We start from the raw sequence: 25,434 nt of genomic DNA on the forward strand, positions 1-25,434 counted from the left end.
CATGAGTTTCAAGGACAACATTAGGGACTTAAATGTTTTTCTGGATATAGCAGTAGCAATTGCACCATTTCCCTCAAGAACCAAGAAATTCTGCCCAAAGAAGTAATTGGTAGAAATAATTGAAGCTGGGAGAAGCTCATGGAGCAGGGCAAAGAAATGAGAGTGCAGGGAAGGAGCCTTCAGCTCAAATTAGGACAAGGATACTCCTGAGGAGAGAAGGATGCTTGCATGCATCAAAGAGTAGATATTAAAGTAAAGCTTCAGAAATACTAAAGAGAAAGAGACTTTCTTTTTTTTTTTTTTGAGGGACTTGGAAAGAACTAGGTGGAAGTGGTACAAGTCAGGAAGCAGCAGAAAGTTCCTGGGTTACAAACCAAGACTGAAGGAAAGGATCCACTCTGCAAAGACACGGTGAAGAAAGTAGGGATTTAGTTTTGGCCCTTTTACTCCAGTGCAGATCTGATCACACCGTTCCTGACTCTCACACCTGTGGAAATCTCACTCTGTCCAGCCAGAAAGGCTCTTCCATCTTGTCTCCCTGACCGCCTGCCATACTCAGAAGCAGGGTAAGGTAATGTGATGTTTTTAAAACCTTCCTTGTCAACAGCATCTTCAGTTTGGCCTCCAGAGAAAGACTGAAATGTGGTGAAATAAAGCAACTTCAGTATTTCCTGATTATGAATATTTTTTTCTTGATTTCTCAAATTCTTTCATACAGATTGAATATGAATTTTTAAAAATACTTGCTATTTTGACATGTTAATTTTGTGTTAATATTTTAGTATGTACTTTTGTTGGTTTAACCAGTTTTAGTTCACTTACATTATACATATCTGTTCTTTTTTTCTTCCCTACAGAACTGAAAAGTGCAGTTATTAACCTTAGATACATTTTTCTATTTGGCTTTTTTCTCCACTGTTATTTGTCACATCTTTATAGGTTATTTTGGCATTTTTGTGACTTTAATACATTTAGCTTGGGGTTTACAATAAGGCTGTTTTATTGTTAGTCCTTCAAGCCAATCTATTTGGCAAGCTGAGTGACATAACCACTCTAAATGACATGTGGATCCCCAACATACAGGAATAACCAAAGGGACCAGCTTTAAATTCAGGCCCCCAGACATCCAAATGTAATGGATGGGCCAGCTGCACAGAGCCTAAACATCAGTGTTTGCAGGAGCTGTATTTTCAATCACAGAAAAAGCCTGCAAGTGCCAAGAAAGAGCACTTTGTGAAGGGAGCTCCTTGTTAGCAGTGTCTTTGCTGCTGTATATAGACAGCCAGTTCCAGACCAAGACCCTGTCACACAGTGCAGAGACAGAGAATGGGCTGTGCCCCTAGGTGTTAAACATTAAAATTCATTAAAAAAAAAAAAATTATAGTTGAAAATGTTCATCAACAGTCAGTGCTCTTGTGAATATTGAAGACTCACAGGTAGTAATAAGGTTAAAATGGCATTTGTTTATCAGTTGTATCAATATTTGAAGAGTCCCATCTAGCACTGTTTAAAATCAGAGCCTGCTGAGCGTACTTGTCTTGGTACGCTTGCGTATCATAACAACTCAACAGTCATTGCACTTAAAGACACTTATTTAAGATATTAGGTACTTTAAACAAAATTTATTAATTATACTCAAAATCTGGTAAACACTAGAGCACAGAAACTAAAAGAATGAAAGCTATAAGAATTTATTTGGTCTCAGAAAGGGAGTAATGGAGCAGGAGGAACAGACAGACAAGAGCAGACAGAATGAAGTTGCAGATGATTCATTAAATACTTTGCTTTTTCTCTTCCTTGTTCTTTTATAAATGACTGCATTTTTCCTATTTATTTTGACCTAAGCAGTAGGTAGTTGAAGACACGCCTATTTGACATGTTAGTTTAATCAACGTTCAGTCCATCTTGTCTGCACTGTCTCCATATAAACCTCTGCTGCTCCTCTCGAGAAATTTTTCAGTGATAAAGAGAGGGTCGTGGACATATAAAAGGGGTTAAAACGGAAAGAATGGCTGCACTGTTTCCAAATAAAAAAATAAGATCAAGTGAAAAAACAACTTAGTTTACATACCTATTATTTCATTTGACTTATAGTCTTCTTCAAGGAGAGAGTTTAAATTATTAATCATACAATCATTAGAATAACAAATCAGTCTCTGCTCTTCAGGAGATCTGTGTTGGTTTTTCAGCTATGATTACAGATACTGTGATAGCATTTCTTGACACGTGACTGAAAGACAAAGGAGGAAAGTTTAAAACTTCAGAGACACGTGTGATTTGCACAGCAGGTAAGATTCCCTGGCTTTTGATCCCTTACAGAAATTAGCAAGATTTGTTATTTTAGCACCTGCCCTAAGCAGTATTGCCAGAAGTGGGAAGACTGGAAGTTATGATGAGCCCTTCCTGCTGGGCAGAGAATAGAAAAAGCCTTCCTGTAGTTCTTACTAGCTCAAGTAAAGTGCAATCAGATGTGACAAATTTGTTGGGCCCGTGACTGAAGTGAGCATGAAATACTTGCAATAGGATGTGCTGTTATGGAAGACCAGCCTGCTCCTGTCTTTGGCTGCAATCCTTTAAAAAGTTTTGGTCTCCTGAGCAAAAAGAAATATTTATTTAAGTGTAGTCTGGAGAATTTTGTTCCAAAACGTGAAAGTTTTAAAAAATTTTCAGTGCTTGAAAAGAGCTAATGTTCATGGAAAATTTAGGGCTACCTTACCTTCTGGAATTAAGACATAATATTATCATTAATATAGACTCAGTCTTACTTTTGGAATCTTGGCTTAAAACAATTAACTTAGTGATCACTCATCTCTCAGATATTCAAATAGAGAAGCAAGATGCCCCAGAAACAAAAGGATATTTGCAGGGAAATATACTTTAGCTTTCAGTAGGTGATGCTGCCTCCCTCAAGTTGAGAAACGAAATCCTTTCCATCGTGACTGGTTATGCTGTAATTTCATGGGCTCTCATCGTAACCCTGTTCCTGTGTTTTAGAAATCAATAATGAGAAGTAGGTGGCAAAGAACAAGAGATCAAACCCAGCAAGGCAGATGACAGTGTTCCAGCTGGCTGAAATTAAGCCAGTAAGTCATCCAAAGGCAGAAGTGAATGTAATGAGGCCAATCATCTGATTATACACTGAAGGCTCTCATCAGTCCTGGAGGCTAAGTTATCTGACAGCTATTTAGTAACCTAAAAGACATTCCATAAAAAAACCCCAAACCCATCATTTAAAGGATGATGGCATTGGTCATTGTGGATTTCACAGTAAAGCACCTTGATGGTGGTTTCCTGAAAATATGTATGTTTGTTAAGAAACAATATTAAAAATCCAGCTTCCTTGCTTAGAATCTGCTGGCTCTTAATATTGCTGTTCCTTTCCTTGGTAAGGTTCTACAGAAATTGGAGGAACTCTGCATCACCCTATAACATGGATCGCACACAAGAAAGAGGTGTAAACCAAAATCTTGAACTTGAAGAGCCCACATTTCCAAGGCAAAACAGAATATCTCTGACCTTTTTTAAATTCTGCCAGCTTTAAGTAGAAGAGAAAATATGTAGTAAGCAAAGGATAAAATACCATTCTTGTCTTACCCCTATTGTCTAGAAAGAGATTATGAGAGTTCCTGGAGTGAATGAACATAAGTAACCAGTTTATAAATAGTTTATTAATTTTAGCAATGATTAATAAGAAATAAATGGACTGCCTAATTGCAGAAATTCAACTCTGTAATTAGCTCATGTGTTTGAGTTTTGGAAGTACCGCAGTCTTCTGCTGAGGCTAATAAAATCCATTGTAAGAAAAAAAACCCCAGACATTCTTGTGAAAGTCACTGAAGTGTACAAGAGAAAAAAACTGAAGCACCAATGAGCAAACAGTGCTAACTGAAGTCAAATCCTGAAAAGCATAACAGTAAGTGCTTGTTCTTTATGTCATATTACTAGTAATTTACTTAGGGCTAAATTTTTTTATTATTTTTAGCAAGGATAAAAATGCTTAGTCAGTTATAAAATACTATGTTATGATGTGACACTTAATGGAAATAATGAGGCAACACGGCATCCATTCCAGTGTTGTGGTACAGGCAGATGCTGTGTGAGGTTTTTTTCTTATAATCCTGCTTTTGACATTTCCAGGTACTGCCATTGATTGCTGATATTTTGCTTTGCCCCGAGATGCTATTTGACAGAAACTGTCAGTCGTGCTTGAGATAATGTTCAAGCACAGACATCACAGATGCCAACTTGTATATTCAGGGATAAAAATGTTAATCCATGGGGCCAGCCAGATTCTCAGAATATTGCATCATGGTCTCCACAGAAGAACACTTAGCCTGAAATACTGAAAACTGTGTGATCTTGTTGGTGATTACATACTGAAGTCAAGCTGAAGCACTTGACTAATGTGTGTTCAGGAGAGTTCAAAACTAGCTTAAAAATACTCCTATTATCTTAAAGCAAAAAAGAAGATTCAAAAAAACTTAAAAAAAAAAAAGAAAAAATAATGGTTCGTTTCTTCTTCAGGCTTCAAAGATCTCCTTTTCAATATAACACACAAATAATTTATGACTATTTTTAAATGAAGAAGGATCATTAGATTTTCAACAGCTTAATATGCATGCTCAAATGTTGCTTGCTACTATGTGTGAAAACATTTTCAGAATCCAAATTTAGATTTTGAGGGTTTTGTAAGATGCTTTTGAAATCCAGTCTTGAACACTATCTAGATCATCTTAGGCTATGACCAGTATAAATGCGACTAGAAGAAAAGTATATTGTGACTAATAGTAAAAATCAGTCTTAGCAAATGATTTGCACTGAAATAGTAGTGTATCAATCAGGTGGAAAAAAAGAAATATGAACAAACTGATTAGTATTTGACAGTTAGGATGTTTCAAAATCCTGCTTTTGTATGATCTAGTGTCCTGTAACTCCTGAAGATTCTTCCAGTGGTATTTCTCTTCCTGAAGGGCTAAATCTACAATTGGTGTAATTTGATACACTTACATAAATTTAATTCTGTCTATCTAACTTGAAAGTATCTTTTCAAAACAACTTATGCATGTGTGTTTATACAAGAATACTAGATGAGATGAATCTTTCATTCAACAGCAGTGAGATACTAGTAAATCAGGTATTTTAAAGAATGCATAAAAGGTCTGGTTGGAGAAAACACTGGCCAGCTGGCCTTCACTGGCATCTTCAGGGGATGTCGATGGGAGGTCTCAGCGTGGGAGTGGAGGGAAGTATCTGCTTCACTCCTTCAAGAATGTACAGATTGAAACCATTGCACTACCAGGCACTGGGGAACTTCTGGTAGAGGTCTATACAGTTATCTGTTTTTCGGAGCTTTCTGAGTATTTCAGTTTGACAGCATAGCTTTTCTGGAAAGAAGGAACTTCAGAAAATAATATAGTTGCCAAACTGATGGCTCTTTTATGGGATGAACAAAGTTTGATACACAGCTGACAAAAACGGTCCTGTAAGCCAGCCGTCCTGCCTGTAATTCTGCCTGAAGGGAATGAGCGCGAGTCTGCGCGGATTTGTTCGTTTACCTGTAGGGCTAGGTGACTTCATGTCTCTGAACGGGAGTAATCTGTAACAGGAAATAATATCCACATTTATTCACATTTCAGTCTTTTTGTTTGTTTGCAATTTTGAAGGCTGCACATCAGCAGAGACTACCGCTGTCTTCAACAAGGAGGCTATCTGGCCTTCACCTGCTGGGACTGCCTGTGCCAGCAAGACAGCAATTAATCCTCTCTCCCTTCATGACTCACCAGGGGGTCTCCTGCAGAGAGAGAGCGGGACCCCATCACAAAGGACACGGGGAGTTTCCTAGAGCTAGAACGAGAACAAGAGCTTCAGTGACATCTTGGTGATTCCTTGAAAATTAGTCAGCTGCAGGGCCTGGCCTCTTTCATGAAGAGTTTTGGAGGGAAATAAATGAGAAAAGGAGAGGCAACACAGACCGGATTGAGGACACATGGTCTCTCTGCTAGTTCTCAGATATGGAAGCGGAATGCACATTTGTTGCAATGGGGAAAAAATTCCCATCTTGATAGATGTGAGGCTCCCAGAGCAGAGTGCCCGTCAGCGCAGGAACATGCAGCCCTCTGCAGAGCTTTCGATGAACTGTTTTTATTTGGCTGAAGAAAGCTTCTCACAAGCTGTTTATCCAAACTGTCATAAAGCTAGGAGTTATACGGTCTAAAGGGCTACTGCAACACTCGTAACACATGGCATAATCTCATTTACAGGCATTCCCTATCCTTTGAGGCTATTTAGTCAGCCTTTTACCAGTCCCAATGTGTACCTAGAGTACAACTAATTTTTTTTCCCCTGCTTCTTTTCATGTGACTGTTTTATACTGGCACCAATTTTGTTGATGCACTTTGCAAAGTTTCAAAGGGTCTTTGCTCCAAGGACCTGTAATCCAGGGCTGTTAACAGCAAATCTAGTATTACTAAGAATGAATGTAATGTTGAGCAGCGTAGAGCTTGGGAGCAGTAGTATTCACTGACAGTGTTTCTATCTAATGAAAACGTGCTAGGTTATACAAGACATACGATGCCCTGTCTTCCTCTGTTATATCATGATGGATGGTTTGATGCAGGGGAGCAAAGTGTTGTGTATGTGAGGACCCAACCTATAAATTCCTGAGGGTAGCAGAAATCACATGATCTATTTTACATACATGAAGAGTCTGTTAAACTTACTTCTCTGAGGTTTGAATAGAGCATTTCTCTTTTTATGTCTCTCTCTTATACTTTTTTTTTAAGTACCTGGATAATTTATTTATTGCCTGGATTACTTTCTCCTACCTGGTTAGCTTACAGCCAAGAGGTCAAGTGCCCCACCTGTGATTAAGCTTTGTTGGTCTTTCTAAGACAACAAGAAATTCTTATTCTATTTCTGATAAGATTGTAATAAAGCACTTCATGCTACTTGGCCAAGAAAATGAGTTGGTAACTGGTGAGGCACTGGAGCAGGTTGCCCAGAGAGGCTGTGGATGCCCCATCCCTGGCAGTGTTCAAGGCCAGGCTGGATGGGGCTTGGAGCAACCTGGTCTAGTGGAAGGGGTCCCTGCCCATGGCAGGGGGTTGGAACTAGATGATCTTCAAGGTCCCTTCCTGAAATGCCACCAAAGCAGGAAAACCTTGGGAAGCCCTTTAGTTTGTCCTTCCTGGCTTCTCTGCTGAAGGCAGAAGATCTGTCTGCGTAGAGAAGAGAAAACTCAGTGTTCCTCTGCACAAAAGTTTACCTGGGGTGGGATTGAGAACCTGACATGGTGCTCTGGTACAACCCTACTGTTCCCCTGGTGTTCTCCATTTAATAGAGAGAGTGCACAGAACTTGGATTATTAACTCCAAACTGCTGTCACAAAGAGAAAAGTACAACTCTACCTCTTCCAGCCTTTTTCTAATTCCCTTCAAGCTTCTTAGAACTACTTTTACTCAATCTTGATGCTTGACATGTAACACTTAATGTGAAAATACTTTATTTTTGTGTTTTGGTTTTGACTTCTTTTTTTTTTTTTTTATTAGGCTGAAGAGTTATAACTGATACTTCGAAAGTCCTCTTTCAGTTCTCCTCACATCTGTTTATGCTGGTGGTGACACAAAAAGACTGAGAAACGGAAGCAGAAAACCACCTATAAGTCACAATGCTTTCATGTTTTATAGATCTCATATTCACCCAATGTTTTAAAGTATTTACAAAATATGGGACATTTTTGTATTAGTCAAATAATATAACAATTTATGAGATACATAAAAAGATGACTTTTATCATACTAGTATGGTAATATAACTAAGATCAGTCTACTTCTAAATACGATAGAATATTATTTTTTTCCTACGTGACTTTTTTCTTACCCACAACATTTTATTTGCTATGTACTTTCTGAGTTTTATATCTCAGGATCCTGTAAAGCAAAGAGGAATAGCCTTGTTCTTTTTTGCAACTTCCTGTCAGGTGTGGCCACAACAGATAAATTAACTATGTGTAAAAATCCTAGTCTCAAATCTCCTGAAATTGGTAGTTTTCACTGATTTCAATGAGCTTCCAAAAACCTGAAAATGCTAAGCAACTGGAAAAAAAAAAAGGGGGGGCAAAAAAAAAAGGCTCAAAGAACAGGTTGCAATATGTTAGTAAATATTAACTGTTAGATCTTTCAGTTTGAAAAATAAATCTAGATGCTCTCTTGACATGGGAAAAAGCTGGTAGCCCAGCTGTGAGAAACCGCAACTCTCACTGCTACAATAGCTACACAGTAAATGGAAAAGGGGATTAGCCTGAAGGTGAAAAATTGCTTGGAAAAAAAGGACTTTCGAACAAATTGATGACAAGAAGAGGTTAAGAACAGCAAAAAGAGAAACCAGTTCCCATGGTATTTATAGAATGTACAGGAGATGGTACATTCTTTGGAAGTGAATAAGACTACCCTAAAGAAATACCTGCCTTATACACTTCTTCAACTGGAAAACAGCCCGAAGGACTCCTAACAGTGGCAAATATTTGTGTGAAAATGGATGTTCATTATACTTACTGTCAAGGAGACTATTTTGATGCACTACTTTGTTTTCATCTGAAAAATGCCATTCTGAGTCTATCAAAACTGCTTGTAACCCTATGCCACGTTTCTCAGACTAGACCATACATGTCAACACAATGTATGGAGACAGTGACTGGCCATGTCAGTGTCCTGTGCATGTGTGTGTGTCCGTGTCTCTGGGATACACGCTTAGCTTCACCACGGGTTGAATCTGCAAGGGGGAAAGTGGCAGCCGTGTCCCCCAGCCTGGGCAGAGACCCTGGGTCCCCGGGCACCAGGTTGGGGTCCAGCAGCCGGGCAGGAGGGTCCTGGGCTGGGGCGGCTAGAGGAGACTACCATGCTCCTAACAGCACTTAACACAGTAAGGTTAGAATTCCCAAAGAAAAAGGAAATTAAATGAATTAAAGATTGTTCTTCTGCTTCAGATGCACAAGAAAGTAGGACACCATAACCTGCTGACTACTCAAAATAAAAAGAAAGACAACATGGTTTTGTCAAGGCAGCCTTTACTATTGCCCATGATCATTCCATGAGTAATATCCGTGTTAATCAAGCCCTGAACATTTTCTGATCCCATGGCACTTTGCATATCGACAGGGCCTCATAACTGTGATTACATGGGCAAACACTAGTGTCCAGGACAAATTCTAGCTCAGAGGTCTTCCTTTACTCTCGATCTCCAAATGGATATTCTACAGTGCTATGAAGTGTTTCTGTGCCAGAAAAACTGGTTCAATCATATGAACAGGTATTATAACCACATATTTTTAAAGTTGTTGAAAAATTGAGAGGATGTAGAATCGCAGATATTAAACTGGCTTGAGAATGGAAGTGAGATCTTGGAAAATGACTGAGAAAATTGAAAAATGCCAGTCTGATTACGGTAATTTCATGTAAAGAAAACACTGCACATTGAATACGAAAAGACCTTTAAATCTAGCCAAGAAAGAATCTGTGAAATAGCATACATTCAAATGAGAAATAAAGCACACACTCTTAACAATGGAGGAAACCGAGCAACAATCTAGTACATGTGAAGTGATGGATTCACTTCATCTCTTGAAGTTTTCACAGTAAGGCTGAGTGCCTTTCTCATCAATAGCACTGATGGAGCATCAGGGTGAATTATAACAGTCTGAAATGCGTGAGGTCATGGCATACAATAAAACTTTGCTTTTAAGCTGTAGGACTTTGCTTACCTGCAGATTTCCTGGTGCCTGAATTGTGGGAAACAAGGAAGGAAATGAAACCAGAATAAACCAAACGTTTATCAAAGGAGATGAACAAGAGAAATGGGTCCTAGCACGATAGTTGGAAAAATAGTAAAAAATGTGAAATAAATCGAATGAGCAAATTATGTTCTCAGATGCCTACATATTCAGATACCAGTGTAAACATATCCATGTGAACAGATATATACTGTACCCTACAAATAAAAGAATTACCTGCAAGGCTACTTTAATAGGAACAACTATTTTAACATGAAGAAGGAAAGAACTGAATTTACAGCAGCAAAGGAGCTAGATCTAAGTAAATCTAGCTGTTTGCTGAGATGAAAATTTAACTTGTGAAGCAAAAAATACCTTAATTCTGCATTTCTTTTTTTAACCGTAAATTAGAGTTTGTTTGTTTTTATAATTAGTATTGGGCATCTTTCAAAGACTTTTTTCCGAACCTACTACTTGTTAGCAGGAACCAGTTATGGCTGAGACACAGGCAACAAGGTAACTTGTGCAGTCCTGTGCCCAAATGACTAAACTGGTTATCAGTTGGCACTTCTGTGACCATCAATGCTGCTACACCCTTGCCAGTGCTGCTTGGGCAGCTGGGTGCAATGGGAGCTTTGGAAAGGAAAAATCCTTTCCCTTTTGCGTTCTCCATCAAAAGAGGCTGACTCCAATCAGAGGACTCCCACCCTTCTCAGAAAGCACAGACAGCTCTTACCCAGCTTGTCATGTTTCCAAGCTTTATGCCTCACCCAGGCAATTCCTCCTGATCCAGAAGCCACAGACTAACGAGCTGCCATCATCACTGCTGTTGGAGGGACTAGCTACAAGGAAAGAAGGAAGCTACTTTTAAAGGAGATTTGGTGAGGAACTGTGGGCAAAATTATTGTCGAATTCTTTTGGAAGCAGTAGTCTACAAAAATTTATTATAGGGGCATCTTATGCATTGCCAGTAAGGATAACAAAATGAAGGGAGACCTCAGTCCAGGAATCACTTAGAAATTCAGAACAAAAAATCAAAGCAAAGCTTCCAAGTATACATTCATAAACAACAAAACATAAGTTATATCATTACTTGTACAGCTCTAATCTTGGCCCGCTTCAGTGCATTTGAACTATTCATTCAGTTGTCAGCAGATGCAAGTTAAAACATGCTCCTCAGATCTTTCTGTCTTGATCCCTCCCTGAGAGTGTCCAGCCTAAAGCCACCTTTAGCAAATATGGTGCCATTCACTGGAACAATTCTCAAAGTCTCCATTAAAACAACAAACCAACCCATCAATCAACACTCTCAAAGAAAACACTCTTGATCTAAAAACACTTTGGAGGAAGCAACTTTGGTTCTTTCCTTTAGAGGTTGGCAAGTTTATTATCACCTTCCTTATCACACCAACAGAATGGGAACGTCCCACAGCATGGCTGCAGCCACGGCTTCCACACCACGTTGTACACGGAGAGCTGCTCTGGGACTGGAGTCAGTGTCCTGCGATGCTCTTCTATGGCTCTTCCCATCTTCCTTATTACAGTGTCAAAGAGGGGCTCGGTGTCAGGCGACAGAGGTTTGGCTTCAGAAGGGTCTCGCGAGAGATCAAAGAGCAACGGAGGGTCATGATGGGTCACGCCTTCCCCAAAACATGGGCAAAATCCTCTATCATAACAAGCCCCAGCTCCGAGAGGACGGAAGATGGGGGTCACATAATGAGCCTTCCAGATGGCTCCACCTGGCAGGAAAGAAAGAAGGCTTGCAATGACACTGGTGGTTACCACAAGGCATTAGAAAAGTGAATGTTCTTCTAGAGTTCATTTCTGGTTGCACTTCAGCTCTACACTTACTAGTTCATATAGTATTGTAATTTCATTTAAAATTAAAAGTGTCACAGAATTAAACCAATAATGTAAATTGATTTCTGACATTTTGAAATTTCTCCAAAATTTTCAGCAAGTATCAGTTATCGCTCACTTTGGGTTTTATGAAGACATGAAAAACAAATTTGGGGTTTCCATGGCTTTCTTCCATGGTAAGGTAGCAGAAGGACAGACAAAGGGCTGAGGCAAGGACTTCTCCATGAGACAAGGAGGGCATGGGCTCCCAGGACTTGCATTCAGACAGAGAGGTGGGTGAGACCCATCCTGAGCTCCGGTAGCCTGCCTGGCATGCCACGTGCCTTGAAGCCCTGAACGAACTCTTTGTGCCATACAATATAGGCAATGCTAGTAAGTTGTTTACCACCTTACACTTAGAACTACTGGGAAAGCTGCAATCCCAGAAAAAATGTGTTAGACAAATATGCCTTCCCATAGATTGAGCCTAATTCTTGGGAAAGAAGTTCTGTACTCACTGTCCTTCTGGTGCCACCGCACGGCGTGTAAGTGAATGCCACAGTAATGAAACAGGAACTCGTGCTCTGAGTGCTCAACTGTTCCTCGCAGCAAAGGCATCAGATCCCGGCCATCAATTACCCTAGCAGAAAAAACAGAGACCATCAGACTGAGGTAAGCTGTACAGGACTGCGTTCCTTCTGCACACCTCTTGCTGGAGCTGGCAACTCTGAACAAGGAAGGTGCTTGTAGAAGATTGCAGGTAAATGCTGAATCTCAAGGTAGAGAACAGGTGACTGAGCTGTGGTAATGTTTATGTGTCTAGAAAAGGAGCAGGAGTGAAAAAGAAAATGTCAGACTCTGCAAATGTGTTTCCAAACTAGGTTTTCCACTGTTTTGGGAGAGAAGGAGCAATAAAGACACTTGTGTTTGTACCTGTCCTGGGGTAGTACCCCTCCAGCCAGATGAACTACTGTAGGATAAATGTCCATAAGGCTTGTAGGTTCATCAATAACTGTGGCTGCAGGTAAGACTCCTGGCCATCTAAATATCCCTGGGACACGGATTCCTCCTTCCCAGCCTCCCATAGCTTTTCCACCTTTCATAAAATAAATAAATAAATAAATAAATAAATAAATAAAATTTAAAAAGTTTCATTTAAAATAAAGAGAAATTTTAGACAAATGTTATTGCATTATCATGAGATAACATGTACCTTTATGAGCCTTCCTTACCCTTTTATTTTTACTGCTAAGCTCCTTGTCCTCAGCATCAGTAAAAGTGTGTTCACTATATCAGACCCCTTGAGTGACCTTACACACTTACTTCCTTCTATTGTATTACAAACACATTGTCCCATCAGAACTCAGCATCAATAAAAATTTCAGGCATAAAGTGGTTTCCCAGCTTAGTTCTCCTCTCTCTTTTACAAACCTGTAACATACCTGTTATAGGTAAGGCAAGGGTTCAGATGCAACTAATATTTAATGAGAAGTTACACATGCTTAATCAAAATTACCTGTGATCAGTTGCCTCATGAGAAAATGCCAATTTGAGAATTCATGCTTATAAAGAACACCTGCACATGCTAGCATTGTCTAAATTTTTTAATGCCTGATTAGAATGAGACAAATTTTCTTCTCAATGATAAATCACTGTTACTGCTTGAGTGTACAATCTTACCTAAGCTTTAGCAGTATCCTGAGTACTTTACTAGTTGTTGCTGGGTTGTCACCTTCCCTGACAGCTCGCTCTTACCTCTGTATATTCCGTTCCAGCCACCCAGCTGCCTTTTGCCTTCTTGTCTTTCCAGCCATCCACCATGATCAGAGGCAAAGTAAACTAATGTAGTATTTTTCAAGCCTTCCTTGTCAATAACTTCTAGAACCTGGCCTGTAAACACAGGAATATGTGTGTATTAAAAAAGTAAAAAAATCACCTACAGTACATAAATTTTAGCCTCTGACTTGTAAACTTTCATCCATGTAATTTTTTATCTATGTAGTGCTGCTCATTGTTTAAAAGAAGAATTTTTTAACATCAAGATTTGTAGTTGTGATTTCACTGCCTGTAAAAGCACAGATTTGTGATGTGCTGTAATGCTTTATTAGTAGTATTATAACAAAGGAGTGCACGAACCACAGTCACAGACCGGAAGCCTGTATTTTAAAGTGCACAAGTGCTGTGTGCTGTAAAAATATGGAATGAAAGTATGATCCAAAGCCCCTAAAAAGTTAGATTCTGCATCAGTGATGGCCATCGTGAGAAATGAGGAAAAAATGTCATGTACTCTTATCTTATATTTTCTAGACCACTGTTAGTATTTGCATTAAATTACTGGCTGCATATAATATGCATTAATAACGTAGTTCTTTTTTATTTGAACGTTGTTCTTTAGCTGTTTCTGATACGTATTATATTTGTGGTGTGTAAGTATTTGGCAGGTAGGTTTGAAAACCAGTTCTTTCTGTATGTGTACCTGATTCTTATCCCTTTTGCAAATGTGGCTACATGACCATAAGGGGTTCAAATTACCTGATATTCAATAATCACAGAAAAATAAATAATTGTCACTTATTTAGTAAGAAGAGCAGGAGAGGTCCTTGACAGAAGCCAAGAGGACATGGTTAAAACTGGTAAACACTAGATAAAAAACACCGAGTGAACAGAGACTCCTTTGGTCCAAGACTAGAGAAAATAAAAAAGCAACACTGTAAGACAACAGTGCTCATACAAGATTGACAGATGTTCATTAAAAGCTTAGGACTTTTTTCTTCTTGGTTTTAATACTTTTATTCTTTTAATAACAACTGAATTTTTATTATATATTCAGACCTAGGTATTAGGTAGTTGGAGAGACTGTAATTTGCTATGGTGACTTACCCACCATCCAGTCCATCTCCTCTACATTGTCTCCATATAAACCATGATGGCTCCTCCCAAGAAACTTCTCTGTGGTGAGAAGAGGGGTGTGGGAATGCAAAAAAGAAAGAAAGAGGAGGAATGGCTTGTGCTTATTTCTAAAAAACAGAAATCAACACTTTGTTGTTAGGGAGGAAGGTTCTCAATACATACAGAGGTCAGTCATAATGGAAAATGGTATGATTTGTGTATACACGTATTTCAACAATCACTTCAGAAACTTCTTACTTTGTAAGGTATTAAACCCCAGTGATTAGGATCTATCTGACAAAATAATGTTTGGCGTCTATAAAATGACCCTTGTTATTTCCTGAATCATACATAGAAGAGTTCCAGATTGAAGCTTTACTTTGTGCTGTTGCAAACCACCACAGTGCTACTGAAACGAAGGCAGTAGGTTCATCTCCTGCCAGCTGTTGCCCATGTGTCAGTCCATAGATAAGGGTCTCCTCACAGCTCTACTTCTCCTTCCCCAGCCCCCACACACATTTCTGCCATCAGCTGCTATCCCTTAAAGCTACAATGTTGATCTCATTGATTGAAATATGTATTTCCTCAAAATAGCCTAGAAATATTCAATTCAACAAATGGAAATTTGGAAACATTATCAGCTTTAGTGAAGTTGGGAGTAACAGACATCCTTAAGCAGCAGTTAATTTTTGGTTTAATAATATGATCACATTATTAATGTTATTAATAATTAATAAACATAATAGTACTTATAATCGTATATAACACTACAAAAAATAATAAAAACTTCACATGGGAAAGTGCTGTTTAAAAGTTGCAAGACATGCAAGAACCAGAAAAATTGTGATCAAAGGAAACACAATTTACCTTTCAATAAATGAAATGGACTCTCTCAAGATAAGGGATGTAGTCCTGTCTGTCACCATTGGCTGCTCAGTAACTTCATGGTTTCTCATCATAATGCAGTTCCAGTATCGTACAAACCCGTAACTTGAGAACCAGGATATGAAGAACAGGAGACTAAACCCAGCAAGGCAGATCAGCATTTTCCAGCGGACTGAAATCAAGCCGGTCAGTCTTCCCAGGGCAGCGGTGAGCGTAACGAGGCCAATCATTTGAGTGGAAAGCCAGAGTTTCCTTCTAAAGGCTCTGTCCATCTCTGGTGTTTCATTTGGTTGGCAGTCACTTATTAGTGTAAAAGGCATCCCATAAAAATAGTCAAACCCATGGTTTAAAGGGTGATGACAATGGTCATTGCGGGATTCACAGTTAACACCTTGATGCCACTTCCCTGAAAATACAGATTATTAGAATGTAAAGAGATAATATTTAAAAATGGACTTTTCCTCGTACAAAACATTTCTCAAAAAATGGTTGGGTTTTTTTCCTACTTGTGATAACTTCTTCATCCTACACATATATACCAAGTATGTACTAATATAATAGGATATATCTTATGATTGATGAAAGCAAACCTCCTCAAATTGTAAATTTCCAACAGAGTTATTGGTACTCTGTATACATATTCACGTCCTGTAGCTTTGATCAAATGTAAAAAACTGGACTATAAAGGGAACTAGAAATGAAGAAAAATTCAAATTTTCAGAACCAAGCAGAAATGTATGGCCTTCCTGCAGACCTGTCAAGTATGAAATAGGAGGAAAAAGTCCTTTTGTAAGCTCAGGGCAAAATACCGTTGTTCTGTTGTCCTGTTGTCTGTTTACCTTCAAGGTGCTATGCAGACTTGTTTCTGGAAAGTTTTGAACAGCTTGATGTCAGGACTATGGGAATGCTCAGCATCGCGTTGGTGCCAGCTAGATAAGGGAAGCTATGGATAGTGTAGTCAAGTAACTCGCAGCTCAACAGTGGGTTTGGCAGACAAACCACCAGATCCAGGAGAACTTGAGCTCAGGAGATCAGGATTTCTCATGAAGCTGTACATATGTAAATAACTTTGCTGATAATAGTATCTCTGTGTACTGGATGAGAATAAAATGCCTTGTTTTATAAGTATTTTTTCCATTTATTTGTATTTCATCAAATTTAATAAGTCAAACCCTTCTTCTTTTAAATTCTGAAGTCTTCAGTATCAAAAGGAACATCTCCTGACCTTTTGCAATATGATTTGTTCTTCATCATGAACATATGTCCTCTATTATGATGAATGGCACATCAAACTATGCATTTGCTTCCCCTCCAGACTATTCAAAAAGACTGGTTAGGCACTTACACAGAGACATAAAAAGTTGGCTGATTTGGCTTAAACCCTGAGGCTTGTGAGAATCTGAATCAGGCAACCAAAATTTACCTTTCATCAGAGAGATGCAGTTTAATTGCATTTTATGATCTCTGATGTAATGCAGGCCTTGGATACTAGATCTAAAGATCAAAATGAACTTTTAGAATTTTACTTGAAAACTAATTTGCAACTAATTCTTATTGTGGAGTAAGGAACTGTGTACTTACAGAAGGGTATTACCCTAAACAAGTGGTTCACTATGTTACCAATACGTATACTAGCAGTCAACCCTGAGCAGGTTTCAATAGAATTGCTGTGCATTACAATAAGAGCAGAAAAAACTGCTTCAGAGGAAAAAAAAATATGCTGCTTTTTGGCCATAAATATAAAGAAAGTGTGAAAGTTCTGTTCTAGGTGGATGAATTGCTTTCAGCTAAAATCTCTACTCAGTTTACCTCTTGACATATTTAGAGCCAGCTATAGAATGAAATGGGTTTGTAATCAATACATTGATGCATTGGTCATAAATACAGGTGCAGCAAAAGTATCTTTGGACTTCAGATACACTCCAACACCTAAATCTCCATCTGAGGTCGATAAAGGCTTCTGACATGCTACAAAAGACTCAAATCTCCAGAAGACAAACTAAGTGTATAATTAAGATAAATTAATCTTTGAGGGCATATGTTAGACATTGTTTTTCTGACTACAAAGAATCTGCAAAGGGCTTCCCAATGAAAAGTCTCATTATCACATCAAGCTGCAGGTTATTAATAGGATTCAACTTTGCAATTAAACGGGTTGTGCTCAGAGCAAAACAATCACAAACCATTCAGGTGAGACTATTTAGTGCTCAATCAGCTGTAGTGATGTGGGTAGATGTTGTACAACATTTCTTCTTCATGACTTGAATGTAAAGTTGTTCTTACAGGGTTTTTTTGCGTCACTTATCACCAGTGCTTTCCATCATTCCCTACAGTGTAATTAATCAGAATCTATCAATCTGGTTAAACTAAGTGATGCTCTTGGTGTCTATAGTGTGATTTTAGCTGAGATGCCCACAGGGAAAATGCCAGCCCGTTTTCCTAGCTGCTTCTAGGAGGTATGTAGCACAACCTCCCTTTGGCAAAACGGAGACAAATCTGATTGTTTTGTTAGTGATTACATACTGAAACCAAGCAGAAGCACGTGGCTAATAGATATGGGCTTTTTTTATGAGCTGATTAAAATAACTAAATAATATTGCTACAGAATTAACAGGAGAAGAAGGTTCAGTAATATAGAACTTAAAATGCTTGGAGGCCTTCATTTAGCATTGTCCTTTACGGTTTAGATTTATTCTGCTGGATAAATACAAATCCATTCCTGCAGACACTTTTCTTAGTAAATTCAGTTTATTTGTGCAGCCGGTATTTTTACGTGTCAAACATAGATTTTGGATATTGGTATTTAGAAGCTCAGCTGAGGTAGGGCAAATTGCTGAAAAATCAGCTCAGGAACGTTTGTGCTTTATCAGTCTGTGGAACTATGTGCCATATCTAAGATAAATAATTATTTGAAACTGGATCATGACCAAAAGTTACAACTGTATTAAAAAAAAAAAAGTCCTATAAAATATAAAGTAAAATGGAATTCATATTAATGCTGAAGGAGGCAATGTTTTATGGGCTGTACTGAAATCTTGGTGAACTATAGTGGCATGCTATAATTAAAGAAAAAATAATTGCTTTGTTTCTGTTTTTGAAAGGCCAAATCCTGTGATATCATGAACTGGCTCTATTGTTTAAAGTAGCATCTGTTCCCTTTTGTTGTGAATCTGCTCTGAACTGTGTATAGCATCGTCATGCATGTTTAAATGACACTCATGTTTTTGTATTTTATGAAATACTATTGGAATAATTATCATATACCTGGTAGAATAGTATTCAAGAAATAGTAACATATTTTCCATTATGTATTTTAACAACCACAGCTGTGCTTGAAAGCAGGTCAACAGTATTGTTCTCTTTATCAGTTGTCTGTTCTTATAAGAGAGATTCTTTTTGGTCAGGATTTCTTCTTACAAGATATTCTTAAATCAGGAAATAAGAATATTACAACTGAGTTATAAGCAGTTGCTAACTAAAACAAATGGTTTGAGTGAGCTGTGCAGGTGAAACACTTTCTAGGCCATCTTCAGGGGTGTCCCCATACCTATCAGTCCCGTGCTGTAGCCTTGCTGCTGCAGTATTTTGGCAAAAGTGGTTTCATTTGGAGGAAGCCCTCCTGAGCCGCCGTTCCAAAAGATAACACGGTAATTGTTTATAGCATCCATCCCTAAAAAATAGAGTAATAAACAATCTTAGTAAGTATAACAGGTAGAGTACTTTTATAAAACATACTTTCTTGTTTCTTGGTTTCATAGGTATTATAGTGTTAAATGTTTATCCTAGTGCTGTTTGTTTGGGGAAATGAATCTAGGACTTTGGACAAGATTAAGAAAGAATGAAGTCTCTCCATTATATAATAGATTTTCTTCTTTGTATCTCATACTGAGACATTTTATTTTATTTCATTTGGAACAGCACAGTTGTATAGGAGCTTTTATATACCACAGTGACATCCAGGTGGTTTGAAGAGTACTTAGTGTGATGGTGAGGGCAGGGAGACCTCAGCCCTCTGTCAGCCTCAAGCTCCAGCTTGCATTAGGCTGCCTGGGAACTCAAGATTTCCCTGCACAGTGGCATGGCTGGTATCCGACTTCTGAAACCCACAGAGCAGCTATCTAGCACTGCAATCTTCTCCTCACCTGCAGGTTTACACCCTGTAATTTAGCATTATATACTGACATAACCCCATCATACAACGTTATGTGAAGTACAATCTGTCATGGGAGCGCTGAATGTCTCTGGCCCTGTTGTTAGAGCGGGAGAGAGTCTGTACAAGCTCATGTGCGTTTTCAAGCTATCCATCTCAGTGGGAGCTGTCATGATAGAAGTAGGACAACATGTCAGCTTCAAAATGCCTCGGGAATGAAGGCACTGAAGATCATTTGCAATAGAACAAGCATTAGGGAGTTGCTGTTAGAAACATGTGGAGCTATTTGTTTTTCATACCTCTTCATCTCAGGGATGCAGTTTGACAGGATAGTATTTTTTCTTCAAAAACAGAACTGGGAAAAATAATATAGCTGTCAAACTGTTATTTCATAGGATGGGTGAATCGTGACACGTAGGTAACAAAGCTTTCCTGTAAGCGACTCGTTCTGCACCTCGACTGGAGGGAATGGACACATATCTGCATAGATCTACTCTGCTCCCTGCAGCGCTAAGCTGTTTCTGGTATCTGATGAGGAGTCACCCATGACGGAAATTAATGTAACTAGTGCTTTAGAAATGTGTTATTACTATTCATGTTCTGTGTAATGACTTTTTTGAATGTAACAATTTGTACTAACTCCATTCTGGCTGCAGTCTGTGCAATAGAGCACCAAAAGGCAACTGAAGTTGCGAGCTGGGGGGGAGCGTGCTGCTCTGCAGAGCTGGTTCTTCTCTGCTCTGCTTCCCCCCAGCTCACTTCATTGTACCCCATAAATAGATGCCACCTCAAAGGTACTAGGCCTAGCTGCTACGTCTTTGTGTGCCTCAGTGAGGGATGACGTGTCCGCGGCACCCCTTCTATTTGCACACCCTCGTTTCTTTTGTGCCCATTGTATGATATTGTTCCCTTCAGCAATAAAGCAATGTTTAAAGGCTGCTTGGTTTTGCAAGGCAAACCTGATCGGATGGGGTATCTGCCAGTGAGGAAAGCTGCTCTGCTGGGGGTGCAAAGGGGAGCCGCAGCGATGTGTTGGGTCAGTTTTACTCCTTCCTTTGCCAGCTGATCAATGTTCGGGGTCCTAAAAATGCAACCGAAACTGTCAGATATTATTCAGAGAGTCTTCAAGGGAATGGGGATGAGGAATAATATACTTATCTTTATTTTGGGAAATTTCTTCTATTTGAAGATGGTCAGGAAATATTTTATTTTATTTTTTTATTTTAATTTTCTCAAGTGAGGGGGAAAGTTTGGGTTTTTTTCTTCATTAACAGTCGCTGTCTGGATAAATTTCAAGCCAATCATTCCTTCTTGTTTCCCAAGTCCTATGAAAGGCCTTGCAGAAATGTACCCCACTGCTCTTGAAGAGAAAACTCATGCCTTGGGGATGATGCTACGCTGAAGTGGAGGCCCGTCCATGCAGAGCCCCATCAGCTACCTATGGTCATCAGCTACCTATGGTCATCAGCTACCTCTCAGAAACTTGCTGGCTGGTGCCAGTCAGGGTGAGATTCTGAGAACTTTGCTGGATGAGAGGAGTGATTGTACCAAATGTGGTTTTGTTCAGACAAGTAACAAGCTGTTAGGAAGCCAGTTTGGTAGGAATATTGTGGCATGATTTTGAAAAGAAGGCAAATTCTATGTCCTTGGGTCTGAAAAGAGAAGCATTTCCTAGTAACATAGATCGTTGCACTGGTTTATACTGTATTTTGATGTGAGACGGGGAAAGAATGGCAAAATAGAGTTAAATGAGGTAATGAGGCCTGATACACTGAAAAATGGAACAATGTTTCTAGCTTCAGGTATGTGCAAGAGCTTAGCTGTTTCTCATTGTCGGGCAATTAAGGAATACACAAGAAGAGTTGCAATACTGCCACAGTAAAGCAGCCCTGGCTAGCAGAGCTGGCCCTGGGAATGCCCTCTAGGCTGTGAGATAATCCTGGTAGTGCTTTACATTTACCATTATTGGCACTCATGGGAAATCCTCCCATTTCTCCATGAAATGGACTTGAAGACAGCTCAAATAGCTGATGCTGGGCAGAGGATTGCAGTCTTACATTAAATAACACACCAGGTCTGTTCACTATTATGCTCAGTTTCCTTACCTGATAGTATCATTCCCATAGCAACCTACATCCCCTATGCCAAGATCATCAGCCATCAACAGGACAATGTTTGGCTGTGTGATGATGGAAAGCTGTGTAAGTGGTGGCTGCAGAAGCAGACTGAAAATCAGGGGTGTGACCAGGGATGTCCTGAAACACAGAAGAAGGAAAGAAGCCAATGACCCGGCCATTCATCGCTCCCACTGCACGCGGCTGAAGATGCTCCCGTGTGAGCTTGGCTGCAGACCAGACCACTCTCTGCCCAGGCATAGAGGGTGTGTTAAATTTTGATCATTGACCCAAACAGATGTTAGGAAAAGGAAAATGCCAGGGCCAAAACTTTAAAAATCTCCTTTTCTCATTGTTTCCAAACTTCCTATGAGCAGTCTTACTTGGGAATTTACATGTGGCAGATGAGGTACAAGTGATTTTTCTTTAGGGGCTTGGGATATTTTTTAGAAGTTAGTCTGGGAAACTGAGAATGGGATCAGCTTCCTCTGACATCATTCTCGCCCAGGCTGGGACCTTTGTGTTATGAAAAAGTTAAGAACAAGAAAAACAAACAAACAAACAAAATCACATTGTGAGTATACTTTATAGATCAACAATGCTACTCTTTTATAATACAGTATTATGTCATTATTAAACTTCTTTCACTTAGATCTAAGTACGAAATAACAATAATTCATGAACTTTTTTCTCACCAATAAGATGTTAGTTGCCAAATCATTTCTGCATTTGGAATGTTCAGATCCTACAAAACAAAGAGAGAGAGCGCCTTGTCATGTTTGCACCTTTCTACTAGTCACTGCAATAAAAATAGATAAAAAAATTAATCAAAGCCTATCAAAATTCTCTGTTTTATTTACTTCAGTGCATCTCAGATCAGAGCCTAAATGGAGAAGAGTACAGACATTAATGTTATTTTTATGGCTAGCACTTCTTCACTACTTAGAGGAATTTTTGCATAGAGAAGTTTATCTTAAAATAGCAAGATAATTCTCTTTTGTTACACAACTCAGCTGTATGAAAAATACTTACTGTTCAGAAAGGAAGAGAAGAGCTTTTTAAAATCCAGTCCTCAATATAATTTATTTTTCTGTAATCACAGAGGCAGTAGCAGCCTGCTGCTTCCTCACATAATGTGCCAAGTTTCCTTTCAGGCTTGTAAGAGATATCTCTAGTTGTAGAAACGCTAGTCATCCTCTTCCAACAATGACATTTTCTTAAGACACTGAATTTATGACCTCTTGTTGTTTGACTCTGAGCTGAGCCTCTTCCTTCTTTGTATGTGTCAGATTTCGGGGTGTGATGCTCTTTTCTCCCCCCTCTGCACAGCTTTCTGCAAAGGTTCCTCTGGGACTTTCTCTTCCACTGCCTGTGAAAGAGACAAACAGAGAAACTGTTTAAAGGCTTTGAAGTAAGGGCCAAATGACCTTGGTTCAAAGGCTTTAAAATAGACTCCTTTCAAATTTATCCCATGTCTGGTTGAACTATCCCAATTTTATAAATTATGTTGCTTTCACATTTTGTTTTCTAGAAATGATAATATTTAGCAGCTTAGTTAATATCCATAGTTCTTACATTTTATTCATCAACACTACAAGCCTCAATGTGAAAATTAAAATTTCAGTGCTTAGAAAATTGGCATCCAAACAGCACTAAACACTTCTTTACAAGCATCAATGCTGATGCAGCATTGCTATCTACAGACACTCAGTTTCCTGCATTTGCATTTGTTCCTTTGCTGCATCCTAAGTAGGTATAGGAAAGATACCAGAGGACACCTCAGCCGTCTTCTGCGTCCACATACTATGTGCCTCCAAATCAGCTGAAATAAAAGGGAGTTGGAACTATTCAAATTTAATTGTGTAATTGATTGCCACTAACTGCCTGTTCTTCACAGTAGAGATACACAGATTCAAAGCACAGCCTGGAGCTCAAGGCTGAGCTTCCTCAGAAGCTGCCTGTAAAATAGCAGCGAATACACAGAAAACAGTTACCGCGCGGACAGATATTATCCCTGCCAAGCCATTTCCTTAGTGAAAGGTGATGGGAGTCCAGTCAGAGAAACTTTAGCAGCTCTGGTGGGAGCAAGAGGGTCCGTGAAAGCAGCTTGCCCTGTTCCTCCCCTTTCTTCATCCATTTTAATAATCCAGGCAGGTATATGTTACATATCTTTCACATTTTACTGCTTTCCTTTACTGATAGGACTGTTTTGATCTGTCTTTACTTTTCTATCAAAACACTTACAAGATACGGAAATCCCAATTCAAGCTAGTTTGCATAAGAGAAAATATTCATATTTTTAGATGCACTCAGATACACTTTTCACAAGAACAGTACCCTTTTGTGGCATCAGTGTGGCAACACTCAGTGAAAGGTCTTACAGGTAATTCCATTCAATTTGGTACTGTTCAGCCTGTGAAAATGTCTTTTAAAAATCCCTATTTTGTAGACTTGATATAGAGAAAATAAAAGCCAGACTCGTGATAACAAGTTGCCAGCAGCTCTCACTTTATACACATCTTGTATGAGAATAATGTTGTAAAGGGAAATGCCTTTTAGAGACTTTCTCAAGATATTTTTATCTACAGAAGCAAAAAAAAATTTCCAAATGCCCATTAAAATTTTCCTGTGCGTTTCCCAACATAGTAAGGGAGGAATACGGTACCTGGTCAAGTTATGCTCAAAGCAGGCAGCTGATAGTCTGGAACGTGAGCTTATTTTCAGTTGACTTAAAAGCATTCCAAATTTTTCAGCACAATGACTGCTGCTACAGCACAGCGTCTGACATCTGTTTCTGAAGGCCGTCCTTAAATCTGCCCTCGCTGCTCATGCGCACTTCGCCACAGGAAAGCTGTGTTATACCAGAGCTTACAAGCGGCTGGATGGTCTAACTTCTCCTGGAGTCCCTGAAGCTGCGCGGCTCACTGCTGTGGGCACAACGGTGACATTCATACAACGCGTCAGGGCTGGGGAACACCACAGATGTAGCTGAAGTACTTTCTGTCCAGCCACCAGTTTCTCAAGAGAAGGGAAGGACCTCCTTCAAGTCTGAGGCACTCCCACGAAAGGCACTATAAATAACAGTTCTCTCTCCTCGTCTCCACCAAGGAAAACAGAAAATCACTGTACTTATGAAGCAGCATTTTTTTTGTCTGTAGAAATAGAAGCTGAGCAAATATCTTCACTTCATGGCAGCTCCGAGTGCCTGCAGCCATGACAAGGTCATCTCTGCACACGCTGCCAGAAACGGTTTTAGGGTGTGGGGAGGAAATGCCGGCAACAGACCCGTATTTGCTTTTTCGGAAAATGAGTCATTTGGCTTCACTTCTGGGTGCTGCCTGTTTTCTAGTCATCACTCAAAGGGACGAATTAAGGTTACATGCTGGCTAATTGCTTGTCGTCTTGATTTTTCTTGTTTGAGTCCTGTTGTACCGAGTGTTTTTGGAAAGCATGAGATATACTCTCAAACAGCAATCTTGCTTTACTGACAGAGAATTTCCTGTTTTCATATCTTAAAAGAGAAGGGAGACGTTGTTAGGCGTTGGTGGTTCATCACGAATTGCAGTGCTCAGGTTGGTTTGCTAGTAGAGCACCTCTGAGGCAAGTTACAGCACCATAGGTGATCCCTCCCCTGCTCTCTCTCACCCCAACATTTCCATGCTGGAGTGGTTACAGCCAACACACACTCGAGAAGTGACATGTCTAGTTTGCCTTCTCCCAGTGCCCGCTTCCTTATCCCCACCCATGTTATGGCCTCTCAGTCCATACCTTTCCAGTTCCCATTCCCCTTCA

At 39.3% G+C, this 25,434-nt stretch overlaps 1 protein-coding gene across 2 annotated transcripts; it reads right to left on the minus strand.

Annotated features, from left to right (window-relative positions):
• Positions 1-9,705: 9,705 nt before the first annotated feature.
• LOC142044776 (arylsulfatase D-like) lies at positions 9,706-25,086 on the minus strand. 2 transcript variants are annotated; one of them, XM_075057606.1, is made up of 12 exons: positions 24,308-25,086; positions 22,675-23,011; positions 22,338-22,387; positions 21,634-21,783; positions 20,488-20,609; positions 18,926-19,048; positions 15,361-15,784; positions 14,485-14,621; positions 13,360-13,494; positions 12,538-12,700; positions 12,123-12,244; positions 9,706-11,504 (listed from the first exon to the last, which is right to left on the minus strand). In XM_075057606.1, the coding sequence occupies exons 3-12, from the start codon at positions 22,361-22,363 to the stop codon at positions 11,134-11,136; spliced, it is 1,773 nt and encodes a 590-aa protein (XP_074913707.1). In that variant the 5' UTR covers positions 22,364-22,387; positions 22,675-23,011; positions 24,308-25,086; the 3' UTR covers positions 9,706-11,133. The 2 variants fall into 2 exon arrangements, with proteins under 2 accessions (XP_074913707.1, XP_074913709.1); XM_075057608.1 differs by lacking the exon at positions 20,488-20,609.
• Between the last annotated feature and the right edge of the window lie 348 nt (positions 25,087-25,434).

Source organism: Buteo buteo, chromosome 25 (assembly GCF_964188355.1).
Source record: "Buteo buteo chromosome 25, bButBut1.hap1.1, whole genome shotgun sequence".
In the NCBI taxonomy this organism is placed as follows: Eukaryota; Metazoa; Chordata; class Aves; order Accipitriformes; family Accipitridae; genus Buteo; species Buteo buteo.